This window comes from Macrosteles quadrilineatus, unplaced genomic scaffold (assembly GCF_028750875.1).
Source record: "Macrosteles quadrilineatus isolate MER2022 unplaced genomic scaffold, UCM_ALF_1.0 Scaffold_4__1_contigs__length_99947679, whole genome shotgun sequence".
NCBI classification, from domain to species: domain Eukaryota; kingdom Metazoa; phylum Arthropoda; class Insecta; order Hemiptera; family Cicadellidae; genus Macrosteles; species Macrosteles quadrilineatus.
In genome coordinates this window covers 57,108,298-57,126,748 of record NW_026542597.1, presented here as the reverse complement: position 1 = coordinate 57,126,748, position 18,451 = coordinate 57,108,298, and the positions used below count along the sequence as shown (strand labels likewise).

Genomic DNA, 18,451 nt, shown 5'->3' with positions numbered 1-18,451 from the left:
TTCATATACAAGGTGAAAATAAAGGACGTAGGCCTATTAAAGTATTTTTAGGCCACTCTTTATCTTTGAAATCTACTTCACATATGATTTCATGATAATAGATTTTTTTCTGATTAATAACTACTTTGTCACTTACTTTTGACTTCTTACATATTCTGTAATTTGCACCCGTTGGTGAAGTTTCTGTCTCCTCATATCTTTCCCCTGATTTCTCTGTTGGAAGTAAGTGATTAATTACCTCTGAAGCTGTTTTCATCAAATCATTGTGAATGTTAGACAGTTTGAGCAATTTCAAACACGCACAGAACTACACAGCAAAACAAAATAGTCTGTTTCTGTCACTTCACTGAGCTATCCTTATTGGTTTCTGTATACATTTAGATTGTACATCAATGAAAACTGCTGATTTTAATCATGAAAATAAACCGTAACAAAACACTAGCGCACGTAGTGGATAAATGGAGAACTAATCGAGAGGTCGAGCGAAAGTAAATTTTTAGAGACGGAAAATCACCTGATCGTTTTCCCTTGCTCTAAATTAGAGCTTGGGAAACAACTACTTTCTATGATTTCACCTGTTATCGAAAATAGTTACTTTCGGTTCGGATTGATGAAACCCCCTATTTTCAGGACTGGTAACGTAATTACAAGAGAGTCCGCAAAAGAGTCCTAACAACAATGTTTACGAACAAAAATAAACAATCTAAACTTAAACGAGCATATTACAATAATACAGAACAAAAGGGACGTAGAACAAGCGGATAAATACCGTTGAGCACAATTTACTGCAAAATTAACAACAAAAAGTAGCAGCTAATATGCCTATAAAAATAAATATTTAGGGATCGATTAGCTGAATACAAAAATCTAACAAATTCTTTTATTAATATAGATTAGGCTTAGCACCATTGACTTGACTTAAAGATATTAACATAAAACAGAGTGCTTGTAGGCACGTGTGTAATGTGTATTGGACATTGGCATCACTGCTAAATCGATCAGCTTGCTACTTGCTAGAGCTAGTGTGCGAGTACAACAAAGACAAATGAGTGCTGCAAAAGTAAGTAAATGCTGCAATTAGCTATTTTGCGTGCTTTAATCAGTCATGAAGGGGGGCGCGCAAAGGCCGCGGCCATCAAAGTCAGCGTCATCGACCAGCCGAGGAGCCGACCACCAACCTGACCCACGATTTGTGGTGTGAAAAGACTCCGCAAGGAAGCCTGCTTTGTCAAGTTGTAAGAAATAGTTATTTGTGTAACTAGTGGGCGAAGTTCGTGTTACAATTATATTTCTCCTACAGTTACTATAAATCATATAACTAATCTATATAATTAATACGCTACATTAAACTTTGTCGGTTGAACTCCTCCGCCATTTCTCAACCGCGATTTTATCCATTGACGTCTCATTGGAAAGAGCGTGTCGCGTAGATTTGCAAACTGGCCTTACATTTTTGAAAAAGTCCCTTGGGTTCTGCCCCAGTGGCTTTGAAAGTTCCCATGTTATCCTTATGAAGAACATAATTGTTTACATTTTGATCAGCTGTATAATTTAATTGCTGTTATTTATTTTTCAATTCAATGAAACACATTGGGTACATTTACTGATTTTGTTGAAATTAAATTTACTACTTTAATTTAAATTCATACATATTACAATGTAAAAAATCGAGAAACCTGAACAATTGACATTGTACTGTAATACTTGAGCAATCATTGAAAGAACCGATTTGTTTACCACGAAAACATAGGAAAGTTATTGAACACCACGAAGTAGAAGAAATAGAGAAAACACACTTTAGGTAAGTACTATCGTTATTAGCCTATATAATGAAGAAAACATACAATATGAAGATTCCCACAAACAATGAACAAGGATGTTAGCCATAGTACTACTATTTTGTAGGAAACATGGACTTAACATTATGATAATTGGCAAAGGAAAACCCTCTAAGGCTGATTTAAACTGGTAATGCAAGGACATTAACTATATGTTTTCATAAAGGTCAAGTGATTTTAAAAAGAACATGACTACATCCAAAAAGAAACCTTTATAAAACTTTAGTTGAAAGATTCGCATTATTCACATTTAAGGGAAACAACAAACCATAGAACAACATTAAGCCTTTCGATTCTGCATTTTCCAGGTAAATATAATTTACGTTATAACAATAACTAGCCAAATTAATTCCAACTGAAGAAAATAAAATTGTGTCAGGGAGGTTATGCAGAGAATCAGGCGTCAGGCAGTTCGTAAGTAATGTAAACAAAATGTTATCGCTATAAAAAAATGACTGAAATTTGTAAACGTAGCCTACTGGCGACAATGGGTGGTACCATGCCGACTACATTATCATTGATTAAGATCAACATGGACAACCTAACGCGTCTCTATACGTTTGAAACATTTGTAGAATACAAAACCAGATCAGATTTTCAAAAATGATAAAATATTTACAAGAAATGTTCATTATATGGAACTGTTATGCACGTAATCTATTAGTTGAGTCTTAAATTCGTCGGAAATTATGGTTTATATTAGTTTTTAAGTTATTTGGTTTCAATAACTACTTTACTTCTTTTCAATTGCTCGATTTCGAGCAACATGTACACTAGTTAGTCTTTAAAACACTGTACAACACGTTTTTAGGTTTGGTTAAATCCAAACATTGAACGAACAACGAAATGGGAAACGCTGCACCAGCTGATCGTAGGCTTAATATTTTTAAGTGTTGCCAACTTATTTTTAAGCGTGCACGGATTACGTGCATAATAAAAGCAAGCTGTTTTTGTTGTTTGGCTAGAATACTGGTGTACGCCAAAGTTAACATTCTATCTGCTCTATCTGCTTTATGTTCTATAATTCTGTGCACTGCAAGGAAGCCCACTTTGTCGGGTGACTGAAGACTGAAGGAAAATAACTACTGTATTTTCTGATTTAAGCCGGGTTTTCCTAGGTGCGGAAGCGGAGAGCGGAACGCGGAGAGCGGAACGCGGAGAGCGGACTCCACTTCTCTTAGGTAATTTAATGTTACTGTTTTCCTTGAAGCCGAGCGGAACACCATGTTAATCTCAATTCCGCTCTCCGCGTTCCTCTCTCCGCTTTCCGCTTCCGCGCCTAGGAAAACCCAGCTTTAACCTCAAGTATTTGGGATATGTATAATCCATGAAGCTACGGAACTAACCAAACCGTGTTTGGTTGCTACGCCTGTTGCAGGCGTGGCTAGACGTGGTGAGGACTGAGGAGTCATTGTCTTTCGCCTCGTCGTTTTGTGTACTACGAGTTTATTGTTCTTTAAAGTCAGTGGTTGTCGTCTTAGTTTTTAAGTACCATGACGAAAACAAAAAAGTCTATAACATTGACACAAGTCGAATCAATTAAAACCGGAGAAAACAAAGCAATCTTTAAAATTAACGGAAGTTTAAACAATTAATTCGAATGCTTGAACTGAATCAAAGTGAACCTTTTTATTTGATATAATATTGAAAGCTACACCTTGGTTTCGTTCTTTTTTTAATAACGCTTAAATGCCGTTCTATTTCATCAGCTAAAATAACACTCGTTGTAGCACAACCTTCAATAATTAATCTTTTGGCACAAAACGCACCCGTAAATAAAAATGAACACGTCTTTAATGGATACGCTTTTACCAGAAAACTACTACACGGCTGCTTGTGGCCGTGGGACGGTACCGTGGCGCCACGGCATTTGCGTAGAAGCCACACTACTAGCTAGCTTCTCCTTCCACCATGAGCTAGCTTAGCTTCTTCCTCTTCCCTAAACATCTCTACCAGGAGAAATTCAATCAGAGAGAAGAAAAAGAATATTATTATAGTAAAGTGACGGAATTGGCATACGGGAGGGACGATGGCTAAAGGTGTGGTGACGTCATATCTATAGTGGCTAATGTCTTCTCTTGAGGCAACACGATTACCGTAACGAGACGATGTGATAAAGGCGGCCGTGTGTGATTCCAGCGGCGTTCGTGGCATAGTTGGTAGCGCATCGGACCGGTAGTCAGGAGGTCTAGAGTTCGAATCCCGTCGGGGACATTAACTTATTGTCAAAGATTTTGCTTTATTTGATTTTTATCTTATATCTTTTTTATATTACTGTATCAGCAAGTTTGGTTGGTTAGGTTATGTTATGACAGTTTAATTTTTATAATACAAAATGTTAAAATTGATTTTATAATTAAAAGTTATAAGTAAACATTCATTTCATTTTAATCTTATATATTTTTTATATTATCAGCAAGTTAGGTTGGTTAGGTTAGGTTATGACAGTTTAATTTTTTAATTAAAAAGTTAATTTTATAACTTAAAATTATAAAATTAACTTAATTTAAAATTTTCAACTAGCGGTTCTATCGGCGAACGCTGACACTATGTTAGCCATCGTCCCTCCCGTGTGACCCACTGCAGTGCAGTGAGTGACTGAAGTAAAAGTACTAAAGTGAAGTGGAAGTGAGTAAGTAGAGTAGTGAAGTGACTGAAAAAGATTGAAGTGAAGTGAGTGTCGATGTCGATTCAATTCAATCTCAATGTTTACATTTCACTGTCACAAAATTGTAAACCGATCATCCAAACTTCTCTGTTCTCTAGTAGAAGATTTTAATGCAGCTCAGCAAACAATATACGTACAGCATTCTTTAAAATGGTAAGCAAAATTTGTAACCCAAATAGTAAATAAATTTTTCACCTGAAGAGTTTAACTGCTCTCTTAACCCAAGTTAGACTTTGTAGGTTAGGCTTTTGATTTGTGGTTTTTTTTTCTTTTTAAGGGGGCCAAACTAGCGATGAGCATAGTTAGGTCAACCACTATGGGGTAGACTTCCGTAAGTATCTGTTGTAAAAAACAACCGAATGAAAATATTGATTATTCAATTGTTTCATTCTAACTTAAGTTAAAGCCTACCTATATCTGTTGGTTAGTAAGGTTAACCTTACTTAACTAACCAAACGGTATATCAATCGATATTTTCATTCGTTGTTTTTGACAACAGATATGGAAGTCTACCCCACTAATGTTCACCATCGATAGTTACATCGGCGTCAACCATCGATGTACCGATAACATCGTAAAAAAATTATGTTTTTCAGTATTTGGTCTGCTCTCTGTAAGTTAAGTACTCTTCAGTAATAGAATACATTGATATCTCAATACTTGGCCAAAAACATCAGTAAGCTACCATCGATGTATAAAACATTGAACAATGATAGAAAAACATCGATATTTTGAAAGCATCGACTATCGATGCTCATCCCTAGGTGAAAATTATCCTATTACTTAGTTACGGTAACTTAACTTTTGTTTTTGGTGTAAGTTTAGTTGATCTCGAACCAAGATAAGATGCATGTCTCTGTTTTCAATCTGCAAATCCTCGTAATAACTTAAATGACTATGTAATTCTTAGGATTAAAACTGAGGTAACTTAAGCCTAGACCCTAATTTTGAAATTGTTGCTGATTTTTAAATTCAAGTGTCTTAACACGCTTAAAGCTCCGCCTACTTTCCTCACACCTCTTTTCTACCATAAGTTAGGTATAAGTTAAAACAGAATTATTAACTATTCCAGAAGGTATGTTGTTTTGAGTTTAACTTTTTAATATAAGATAGGCCCTAAGTTAATTTGCTCCATGTTTAGCAGCTAAAGACAAAATGAAAATAATGACAAAATGAAAATAATATCATTTTGTACTAAGTAGTCGTTATGGCGGGATTAAACTAAGTAGGTAGGTAGTGAATACTGTACTTTCCTGTTAAAGGGAACATTCATTATCAATGATTTCTTTTCGATATATCGATATTTTATTTTTCTATCCGATATATTGATAGTAACAAATTGAAACATATTAGCTGACAACTACGATAAGGATACAGTAAATAAATATTGATCAGTATCAACAAACAATTAAAAAAAATATTTACTTATAGAAATGAAACTGTTCTAAACCAACCTTACCAACCAAACTTGCTGTAACATTTCAAAATTCCGTTTGATAGCCTATTCCCCATATGCCTTTTCTGTTATCAAACGAAATTTTGAAACGGTAACTTAGCCTACAGTAAGTTTTGTTAGTTATGTTAGGTTAGTTTAGAATAGTTTCATTTCTTAATCCAATATATAGGCTATTATTTTTGCCTAAACAAGGTTGGTTCTTAATTTGTAATTTAAATGCGTTTAAAGATATTAAAACAGAAGGAATACTGATCGTGAAGTAAAACAAAAATATTGATATATCGAAAAGAAATCATCGATAATAATGAATGTTCCCTTTAACAGGAAAGTACAGGGAATCTTAAGTGAACAAAATCCACCTTCCCATGCAAAAAAAAAAAAATGATTGTGGTTCAGGTGTTACTTATTTTTTTTGTAGAGAAATTTTTGCTACGTTGTTTGGAGGGAAAAATCTAATTTATGGTGATATAAACATTACTAACTTATACCAGTTACCGGTACAGTACCGTAGCTTCTCATGGTCACCTTTAAATCCCACCAAATCACCAATGGATTTTATTTAAAAGTGTGATAATGCCGCAACCCCTAGGTCTAGCCTGAAGTAGCCTAATAATGTGAAAAACAATCCCGGGCTTGTGCCTAGCGTCCTAGGACAAAAAACAAAAAAAATATTAACACTACAGTTATTTTTATTGGTGAAGCATTAAAGTTAGAAAGGTCTATTTGTAAAGATTTTATAATTAAGTTAGGCTACATTGTTTACTTTTACAATAATAAAGTTGTACAAACCAACTAACAACGTTAGTTCTCTTTCACTTTTAATTATTGTTTTTAGGCAAATTTGCTAAAGGATGTAACACTTAATGACAGTCAACCGAAGACTTTACTCCTCAAGAAACATATAGAGTATATAGCTGCCTATGGAACTAACAAAGATGAATATGTAAGTAGGTAACCTATTACTCTACCTTACCTCTACTTACCTTAGCCTAATTTTTGGTCAATATATTAATGTATACCTATAACTTCTTTAGGCTATTTTATTTTGCCAACACTCATTTTGTGCTTTGATAGCCAGTGCCACAATATGACCGGAGACAGCTCAGAATAATATGTATACAGCCCATCTACTCTGTCTTACTTTCCATAACTGTCACAATTTGATGGGCATTGTGTATAAACAGCTGTTATTGTTTGTGCTTTGTTACACATTGCTAATTGCCTAGCTAGTCTTATATTACCTTTGACTTGGTTGGTAGCTAAATACAAACTGGCCATTCTCATGGTGGAAGGAAAATACATAGGTGTGATACCGTCATTTGCTGACGTCACCCAGATTGCAAACAGAAAATCACCTGATTGTAACTACCTTATAAGTATATGTTTGTTTTGAAATTTGAATTGATTGTTATTGTTTGATTTTATTTCTAATGAGTGAAATGGCGTTTGTAATCTGAGTGACTTCAGTATATGACGGGAGTATTACACCTATGTTTTTTCCTTCCACCATGGGCCATTCTAGCTGTGGGTTTAGTATCACTAGCCCGGTAAGTGGTGTTTTACCGTACGAGCATGGCAGTTGCCGTTCAATTAGCTGTTCATTTCATCAGCTGACTAAGTGCAAAGTACATAATGTTACTTTTCCGAGTAGGCACGGCAAAGGGCAACTTTCCAGCCTATCAATACGGATGGAAAAGTACCTTGTTTCTGTGTAGTATGATGTAAACATGTTTACAAAACAGCCCTCCTCATGAAAATGGATTCCCAGGTGGCGACCCTACTGTACAGGCAAAATATTGAATTTCTTATGTTATTAATTTAAACTGGGATGAACATGTTGATAAACTCCTTTCAAAATTATGTTCAGGACTATATTCACTCTCTAGAATGTCTTATTTTCGTAACCATAAAACATTAAAAAACATATATTATGCTAATGTCCATTCGCATTTATCCTATGGTTTGTGCCTTTATGGTTCAACTACAATAGCAAATTTGGATAGGATACTTAAACTTCAAAAAATAGCAATAAGAATAATTTTGAAATTAGAACACAATGAAACAACCAAAAACAAATTCAAAGAACTGAAAATTTTAACGGTATATGGCCAATATATTTACGACACAATTATTCCAGTAAAAAACTGCTTGAGCACCTCTGAGACAAATTATCACCCATACAACACTCGGCATAAAAAATTCCTTATTTCAAGTAAACATAAATTAAAATTCTATGAAAAAAAACCATCCTATATAGGATTAAAAATTTTTAAGCATCTTCCTAATGAAATCAGAAATGAACAAAGCAGGAAGAATTTCATGAGAAAACTAAAACTATATTTAGTAGAGAAAGCATTCTATTCCCTGGAAGAGTATTTTTCCACCTCCCCTCTTAGCGTTAGTTAGTACATAATTGATTCAGTTTTGATTATTTTCATTTCCTGGTTCTTGGTTTTTGATTTAGATAATGATCCAAGATATGCAAATCTGTAAATTATTAATTTAAGATAGATTCAGTTGACACCATTCAATGTACAACACTGTACTTTATGAATAAAGCATATTTGATTTGATTTGACTTATTGAAAGCAACTAGGTTTATTAATTTGGTTTGTTTGTTATGGAAACTAATCAAATTAATCAAATACCTAAAGCCCAAGGACAATCAGCGCTGTGTGCGAAGCAGGTAAATGGCCTAGTTAAAATAAGAAAATTTGAGGTTTATTTTACCTGTGCTACAGTCATTTGAATCTTTGTAAGATTAGATGGGCTGTAATAGTTTGCTGAATGGGTTTACAATTACAACTTTTACCTTTTCAGACCTTACATGTTATTGTTAATGTTATTGTTCTTGCTATCATCAATTGTGATGGGCCATTTCATTGATAGTGGCTTTGTTTATCATAGGAATACTGCATGACAGAATACCTCCGTATGTCTGGCATGTATTGGGGTCTCACCGCCATGTCCCTCATGAACAGTCTGGCTCAGATGGATCGTCAACAGGCATGTACTAAATTTAATCCCTTTTTTTATTAGCGAATTTCCCTTTAGAGAAAAGCTATTACCGTAGGTGGGACGGTAAGACCTAGGCCCAGAACCGATTTACTTTTTCATTTTGATGTCCCCAGAGTAGCCTACTTGACAAAAACAACACTTTCTCCATGTATTATGGTATAGGCTAGGGGGAAAGTAACAAAAAATTAAATTTAAATTCCAATGTTATTTTTATGGAAAATGAGTAAACTGTAGTTCATAAACAAGGAACACTTAGCATTAGTAGGGCTCTACCTAGGCCACAACAATACTAAATTGTGAATGTTATTATCTTCATTCCATCATTGGTTTATTTGATTAATTTACTTAGTTAGTTAACACGTTACCTACCAGCCGCCACACTCCTCTGTACGAGGGGTTTTGTGTAACCTGGCAGTAAATGTGTTAAGCATAGTTCACATAACTTAACCAGTGCATTTGTCTACAGGTGGTTAGTTTTCTCAAGCAATGTGTAGACGAAAGTGGTGGTATTAGCGCCAGTGTTGGGCACGATCCTCACCTGCTCTATACCCTCAGTGCTGTTCAGGTCTGTTTGCATTGCATTTCACTTAGGCTAACTATTTACTTAATTATTGCAGTTTATATATTTTCTGAGGCTCTCTATTTACCTCATACACTCGATAATTCATCGAGCTCGAGTGGAACTAACCCTATAAAGGGTTCTTTAATATTTGTTGTTTCAGTTTCAAAAATATTTGATTGCTATAATTTGATTGCACAGTGTTGATAAGTTACTAAGCCGCAAAACGCCTGAGTTTCTTTTGTGTGGAATTTGAACTAACTTAATTTGGTTGAGTGTTTTATGTGTGAAGTCTTCCTGTGTGGGAGAAAGTTGCTAAAATGGCAATGCTCACAACTTCCTTCAAAATATCGTTTACTTGAATTAGGTAATTTGTTCCCCTTATTTTCCCATAATTTTTATTGGTACAATTGAGGATTGTTGTAATTTAGGTAACAGTTTTTAATTTTAGATTACAGTACAGTAGAACTACTCATATCCGACTACGACGGGGCCAGGCCAAGTTCGGATCGGCGAAAAGGTCGGATATCGGGAGGAGCATAGCCTACTCCACGATCTCCACGACTGCGGCAAAACCTGTGAGCATATATAATGGTCTACGCGACATCGGTATCATGTATCGTGACCGTGGCAACAACTACGAACACAACGAACCTGTCTTGCAGTCTCTGTGAGACCCGCGGTAATCCTCTCACGAGACCTAGGTGAAACCCGCGAACATATTTGGCAATCTCGGTGGCACTGTTAATCGTCCTCCGCGACCGAGGCAACATCCGTGAGTACATCTTTTGGTCTCCACAACAGCAGTAATCGTCTCCCTCGACCGCGGCAACATCTGCAATTTGTTATTCCGTTAACGGAACGTGACCCCAGCGTTGTCACCCTAGACAGGAAACAAGTAGACGGTTGAACACTAGGTCGGATATCCCGAGGAGTCAGATATGCAGAGATTATATATGAGGGGTTCTACAAGTATGTCATAGCTTAACTGGTTTCAGATTGCATGTTTGCTGGACTGTGTTGATGTGTTGCCGGTAGACAAGTTGGTTAGTTACGTGGTGAGCTTGCAGCAGCCTGACGGTAGCTTTGTTGGAGACAAGTGGGGCGAAGTAGACTCCAGGTTCTCATTCTGTGCTGTCAACTGTCTTTCACTCTTGGTGAGTGCCTTTCAGATTGTTTTTTAAATACCATTTTTAATTTTAATATCTCCCATTAATGTGTTTGTTAAAAATGACTGTTTTCCTAGCAAACCGTTTCTTATCATTATTTGTATTAAACTTTTCCTTTGGAGTAAATTTGAAATTGGTGGTTATATTTTTTTTGTTAATTCAGGGTCGGTTGGATGCCATTGATGTGGAAAAGGCTGTGGAGTTTGTGCTGTCGTGTCGCAACTTTGATGGTGGCTTTGGTTCTCGGCCGGGCTCCGAGAGTCATGCAGGCCTTATCTACTGCTCTGTTGGCTTTCTTTCTATCACCGGTATGTTGAAATTTCTCCATCAAAATAGCAGAAGAAAATCTTATGGTAGTGTGTTTCAGCTCCCACTAGAGTCTCTGCTTGGAACATATTTGTGTAGTATTGTAAAACTTTGGCTCTTTTCTTATGAAATGTTTTGTAAAACCTAATATTAGGCTATAAGTTATTTTATCTTGCAAGTTATGAAATGAAACTATAACTATTTGATGCGCAATATGCTACTACTGGCTGGTTTAGGTGAAATAAATAATTTAAGCTTGACTGTATTTTGTTTTTGAAGGTCATCGCAAGTGTAATTTTGTAAGAGTTAAAAACCCTTTTATGGGAAAGCTGTTCAAACCCAACTAACTTTTGTGGATATGCCTACTTTGGTATTTTGCTATTGTTAGGCAAGTTGGAGAGTATTGACGGAGACTTGTTGGGCTGGTGGTTGAGTGAGCGGCAGCTACCTTCTGGAGGACTCAATGGACGTCCGGAGAAACTTCCCGATGTGTGCTACTCGTGGTGGGTCCTGGCCTCCCTCACCATGTTGGGACGTCTACACTGGGTACACAAACAGAGTCTACAGCAGTTTATTTTGGCTTGTCAGGTGATGTTTTTGTTGTTAGTAATTTTCCCTTGTGTTCTAATATGTACACACGAGTGTGTTTCTTTTGTTCCAGTTGTAAATGATATGGAGGAACAACTTTTTGAATAAAAAACTCCAAACCTGTTGAATTTGTGAATGTGCTTATAAATTAAACCTCTCACACTGTCTGAGACGCTAGGCTATTGTACCAAAATTGTACTAGACAATGTAGGTGCCTTTTCTAACCAAATGGATCCAAACAAGCTATGTATGAGGCAGCGTAATAGATCTCTGTTTGAAATTAAGACTAAAGGGACTAAATTAATCATGTAGAGCTTATAAAAATCAAACAATTTTGTATATTGAAATGTTTTTGTACTTATTTAATTGGGGAATGAATAAGTCTGTTTTATGGAAATATTTTAGTAAAAATCCAAACTAGTGATGTGCAATACGGGTCAATGTATTGATGTATCGGAATGGGATGTATCGACATATATGTATCGTATCGTATCTTCGTGTATAGATTTTTACCCGTATCGGATGAAATATCGTATTGTATTGGTCATTTTTAATAAAATAATAGCTATTTACCTTACAAGAATAGTAAGATCGTTTTTACATCACGCATGTGACCTCTTGCGTAATGTGTAACGTACAAGATTTTACCTGACCCAACAATATACAGGGGGTTAAGTACAATATTTTTCATTATCCATTTCACTCATCTTCTAACAGTAACGTTCTTTTACAAACAAAAGCTAGGTTAGGAAAATTCTTTAAAGCATAACAATAAAATTCAAGCGCACAGTTGATTTCTAGTGTTGAATGTCGTTGGCTCCATAGAGGTAGATTTTTTTAAGTTGATCACTCAATGTTATTTAAATGGGTTTCATTACCCTAATTCACCAAGTGAGTTTTTGAAACTTTACTTCACTCGTGAAGTAAATAAGTTGTATATATCACGCTTTGGATAGGGAAGTTTACCATGGTGGGTTAGGCAGGGTGTCTAGTAGTCGTGAAAATCGGGAATTAGTATTGAATTTCAAAACGGTCTTAAAAAGTCGGGATTTAGTCTTAAATTTGATTTCAAAGTCGGGAATTTTTATGATTTTGCCGCGATCGTCGTCTTGCGTTTACGTAACCGCCAAAGCCAATGATGATGATGTCTACACGGCCTCGGGAAATGTTCACGATTTTGCCACCATAGTGGACGACGACGATGACGTTTCCGAAACCACGAGAGACGACAATGACGTTTCTGTGACAGCGGGAGACGACGATGACTTTTCTGTGACAGTGGGAGACGACGATGACGCTACCGTGACCGCGGGAGACGATGATGACGTTTCCGTGACCGCGGGAGACGACGATGATGTCTACACGGCCGCGGGAATTGTTAATGATTCTGCCGTGATTGCAGACGTCGACGATAACGTTTCCGTGACCGCGGGAGATGACTATGATATCTGCTCGGCCGCGGGAAATGTTCATGATTTTGTTGCGTTCGCGGGAGATGACGATGACGTTTCCGTGACCGCGGGAGACGACGATGACGTTTCCGTGACCGCGGGAGACGACGATGATATCTGCTCGGCCGCGGGAAATGTTCATGATTTTGTGGCGATCGCGGGAGATGACGATGACGTTTCCATGACCGCGGGAGACGACGATGATATCTGCTCGGCCGCGGGAAATGTTCATGATTTTGTCGCGATCGCGGACGACGACGATGATGTTTCCGCGACCGCGGGAGATGACGATGACGTTTCCGTGACCCCGGGAGACGACGATGATGTCTACACGGCCGCGGGAAATGCTAATGATTTTGGGAAATGTTCATGATTTTGACGCGATCGCGGACGATGACGATGACGTTTCTGAGACCGTGGGAGACGACAATGATGTCATTGATGTCTAGGCCGCGGGAAATGTTCATGATTTTGACGCGATCGCGGACGATGACGATTACGTTTCTGTATCCGCTGCAGGCAATGATGATGTCTAAACGTACGGTACACGGAAGATTTCATGATAAAAAAAAAACAAATTTGCTAGTTAGAATTTTTTATTGCTGCATTATTTCTTTCATTTTTAAGAGTTGTTAGCCTCCGGATTACGTTTGAATATTTATAATGGTTTAAATACCTGCATTCAGTAATCCAATATGCTGCTTATGGCAACTATAGTTTCGGTTCACAGGGAACCATCTTCAGGCCGTACAAGGCGTCGTTATTCACTTCCATATATGAAGGTCGTCATTTAATAAATAAGTACATAGAACACGAACACACGAAAACGCACATTGACACGAACATTTAACATTAAAAATACCAAGTACTCGGGAACACGAGACAGGTGACGCGACCGGGTGGAAGTTGTAGCTCGAACTGGTGGTCAGTGGTCTAACGGTATGACGTCAGCCATTGTCTCCTTATCACTGCCGGCTCGCATTCATTCTTTCTCTCCTCCTCCCCATCCAGTATTTTGATTGCGGTGTTATAAATGGAATTCAATTGGAATGAGAGTTTGTCATTTAAAACATTTTGACCATCTGTAAAAGGAAACCAAAAATTAGTTTCATTTGACATAGTTAACCTTTACACCAACGTACCAGTTCAAGAAACAATAGCCATCTTACATAAAAACCTACAAAAAAACTCAAAACTTTCTAAAAACGCAATAGATGAACTCATTAACCTCACAAGAATTGTATTAAATCAAAACTATTTCAGATTCCAAAATGACTTCTATGTCCAAAAAGATGGCTTAGCAATGGGTTCACCCCTCTCCAGTATATTATCAGAAATATTTTTTAACCATATCGAAAATGAACATCTATTTTCTGATACCAACCGCTTTCGAGAGAAAATAACATTTTATTATAGATACGTTGACGACACTATCGTTCTTTTCAATGGCAACAGCAGACAGTTATCTTTGTTATGCAAATATTTATGCAATATGCATAAAAAAATCGAATTCACACTTGAAGAAGAGAAAAACAACTCCTTAAACTTTTTGGATTTAACAATAACCAAGAAAAACGACCAATTCTCATTCAAAGTTTATAGAAAACCAACTTGTACCGACCAGACAATCAATGCAAATTCACACCACCCACATTCACATAAGATTGCCGCATACAACAGTTTTGTTCACAGGTTGCTCTCAATACCAATGAGTGACAATGACTATAAAGAAGAAGTCAACATAATAAAATACATAGCGGTTGCAAATGGTTTTAACAGCAGTTTAATAGACAATTTAATTTACAAACACTCAAATAAAACCTCCAAAGTCCCTAATCAGAAACATTATATTTCTGCTAAGTATGGTTCGTCATTAAGCCACACTTTTAAAAATGCCATGACCAGAAATAATATAACAGTTTCATTTAAAACTACAAACAAGCTCGGATCCTTATTGAAAGAGGGGCAACAAACGGATTCCACTGTTTATGACAAGTCTGGAGTTTACAAATTAAACTGTAGCGATTGCCCAAAATATTACATCGGACAGACTTCACGCTCTTTCAAGAAGAGGTTCAAGAACATATCGCCAAGAAAACTACAGGCCCACAAACTTCAAATTTCGCAGAGCATTTAATTTCACTCAACCACAACTATGTAAACATAAATAGTAATATGGATGTTTTACATCTTTCCCAAGACCGATCAACCATTAACACTTATGAAGAATTTGAAATATACAAGGCAGTCAAAACAGATGGTCAAAATGTTTTAAATGACAAACTCTCATTCCAATCGAATTCCATTTATAACACTGCAATCAAAATACTGGATGGAGGAGGAGGAGAGAAAGAATGAATGCGAGCCGGCAGTGATAAGGAGACAATGGCTGACGTCATACCGTTAGACCACTGACCACCAGTTCGAGCTACAACTTCCACCCGGTCGCGTCACCTGTCTCGTGTTCCCGAGTACTCGGTATTTTTAATGTTAAATGTGCGTTTTCGTGTGTTCGTGTTCTATGTACTTATTGATTAAATGACGACCTTCATATATGAAAGTGAATAACGACGCCTTGTACGGCCTGAAGATGGTTCCCTGTGAACCGAAACTATAGTTGCCATAAGCAGCATATTGGATTACTGAATGCAGGTATTTAAACCATTATAAATTATTTCTTTACTTGAAAACACCACATTATCATAATACTATTTATGCCAAAGACAGGGGTTGGTGTAGTATTATTTAGAAAATTTGGTTAAGCTATAAAAATTGGTTTCGGTATCAAGAATCGAGAATCGATACATTTTGGTATCAACACCCACTAATTGTTGAAAAAACTGGTCTTGAAAAATCTGGAATTAGTCTTGAAAAGTCTGGGAATAGTCTTGAATTTTATAATGGAAATAAACTAGACACCCTGGTTAGGAAAAAAAATGTAAATATATCAAATATACAAGCTGTAGAGACAAATACTATGTTACTTGTTACCTTGTAAAGAGGGTAGTGGTGTATCTTACCCCAGAAAAGCCGTTTCCTGTGTCTTTTTACCGTATCAAACTCCTACATAACCTCTAAATTCCAGTAAACCCCCAAAATTAGAAAACACATTTTGTTATTGTTTTCCCAGCTTTTGCATACACATAAATTATAAAAAAGTAATGATAATTGTGTTCGGTAGGCTTACTTACACATTTAATAATATGATATGGATAATGAGGGTGCCACTTCCATCAATGATGATGACCCTAGGTTTGAGGTTATTTGCAACACATAGCTAAAATTCATGTTCTATCAGTGTTTTTGATAGATGTGTACTTTTTCTTTTTTTTTGATAGATGTGTAAGGTTTCTTACCATACAAATTAGATTTATATTAATAAATAAACAGTATGATATTGCTTAAAGGTGTATCGATACGGGTATATTGATACGCTCCCATGTATTGATACAAAATATCAACATTTTCCAGTCTTTTTATCAATATCCCTATGGATACGCACATCACTAAATTATACTCATTACGATTCGCTTAAGCTGCAGGTTTGATGCGGCGGGGGTATTTTATCATGCTTGTTTGTAATTTAAAATATCTTTTCAGGACGCCGAGACAGGGGGATTCAGTGATCGGCCGGGTGACATGCCAGATCCGTTCCACACATTGTTCGGAGTGGCAGCACTCAGTTTACTCGGCAACACTGAGTTGGCTCAGGTCAACCCTACGTACTGCATGCCTCAAAGCGTCATAGACAGACTGGGTCTGCGGCCACAACAACTTGTGGTTTAATTTAAACACTAACACAACTCGAATGTAAATCTACTTACTGAAATTCAGCACCACTATAAGTGGACTGTGACTTTAAAGTTTTTTCAGTGTTTATTTATTTATGGTCATTGATCATACATATTATATAATCACACAAACCAGTTGAGCCTATTATATAAAATAACAAATGTATTATTAAGTAAATAAACACGTATTTGTGATGCGTTTTACCGTTTTACTGATAACAGCTGAAATATTTATATAGAATGTTTTACTATATTTCTTTGTAAACTATTGCAAAATAAATGTATTTACTTGTTTATAGTACAGGATTTTTCCTTCTCCTTAGCAATTAATTGAATTTAGCTTAATTATGCAAAAATATATTAAGAATATATATATTTTATATATACGAGGCATGTTTTTTAAGTAAGTACCGTTTTTAAATATCTCCGTTGCAGTGCTGCGATTGGCATTTTGGACACTTTCGCTGAATATGTGCATCTATCTAATATGTGCAAGCCCTAGCCGGAAATTCGACAACAATCGGCCGTGTTTACATCCGGTATCGAGCATTCAAAATGGTGCCGCCAATTGAGACTGCCGCGGACTGTGAAGTGTGCGCTATAATTAGAGTTTTAAGTGCTAAAGGTGTGAAAGCCATTGAAATTAGTCAACAGATTAGTGAGGTGTATTGTGAGAACATTTATGAGTGACGGAATGGTACGCAGGTGGGTAAGGGCCAGCGAACACAGAAGGGCATCTAAAGACGGCCCCACCAACGTCCATCATGAGCAACGCACTGGGCAGCGTCACTGTCCCCAGTACCCAGTGTGTTGCTCATCATGAACGTTGGTGGGGCCGTCTTTAGATGCCCTTACCCACTTGTGTAAGGGTCACTCATAAATGTTCTCGCCATACACCTCACTAATCTGTTGACAAATTTCATTGGCTTTAACACCTTAAGAACATAAAAATCTAATTACAGCGCGTTGGTGGGGCCGTCTTTAGATGCCCTTCTGTGTTCGCTGGCCCTTACCCACCTGCGTACCATTCCGTCACTCATAAATGTTCTCGCAATACACCTACAATATGGCAAAAAATATACTTCTTTTTATTTAAATAATTATTTGTTTATTTTGTTATCTTGTCTGTGAAGTGGTGAGCGACGGAGAAGACTCTCCCCACACGCAGATGTACAGTCTTTGTGGGGATTTTTTTTCCTTAGTACTTTGCTTTACAGCCACGATTGTAATTTTTGTAATTTGTAATTTTGGAAATAAATATATTCTTATTCTTATTCAATGGCTTCCACAGTCCGCAGCAGTCTCAATTGGCCGCACCATTTTGAATGCTCGATACCGGATGTAAACACGGACGATTGTTGTCGAATTTCCGGCTAGGGCTTGCCAATAGATGCACATATACATCGCAAATGTCCAAAATGCCAATCGCAGTGCTGGAACGGAGAAGCTTAAAAACGGTACTTACTTAAATAACATGCCTCGTATATATATTTTTTGCCATATTAAATTTAAATTATGTTTTTTCTAACAGTATTTGAGAAATACAACAATGTTAGTCGTTAGTCATAACATTTTAAAATTAAGTTTGTATAAATTAAATTTACTGC

The 18,451-nt window shown here is 36.6% G+C and overlaps 1 protein-coding gene across 1 annotated transcript; it reads left to right on the top strand.

Annotated features, from left to right (window-relative positions):
* Positions 1 to 4,545: 4,545 nt before the first annotated feature.
* LOC128991994 (geranylgeranyl transferase type-2 subunit beta-like) lies at positions 4,546 to 17,080 on the top strand. Its single transcript, XM_054415321.1, has 8 exons — positions 4,546 to 4,659; positions 6,798 to 6,905; positions 8,870 to 8,968; positions 9,447 to 9,545; positions 10,538 to 10,696; positions 10,872 to 11,016; positions 11,403 to 11,602; positions 16,654 to 17,080. The coding sequence occupies exons 1-8, from the start codon at positions 4,657 to 4,659 to the stop codon at positions 16,837 to 16,839; spliced, it is 999 nt and encodes a 332-aa protein (XP_054271296.1). The 5' UTR covers positions 4,546 to 4,656; the 3' UTR covers positions 16,840 to 17,080.
* The last annotated feature ends 1,371 nt before the right edge of the window (positions 17,081 to 18,451 follow it).

Excerpts from the sequence above, each read along its gene's own strand:
- LOC128991994 (XM_054415321.1), top strand. Across the intron at positions 8,969-9,446 it reads CTCAGATGGATCGTCAACAG|GTGGTTAGTTTTCTCAAGCA; the intron begins GCATGTACTAAA and ends ATTTGTCTACAG. Across the intron at positions 9,546-10,537 it reads ATACCCTCAGTGCTGTTCAG|ATTGCATGTTTGCTGGACTG; the intron begins GTCTGTTTGCAT and ends AACTGGTTTCAG.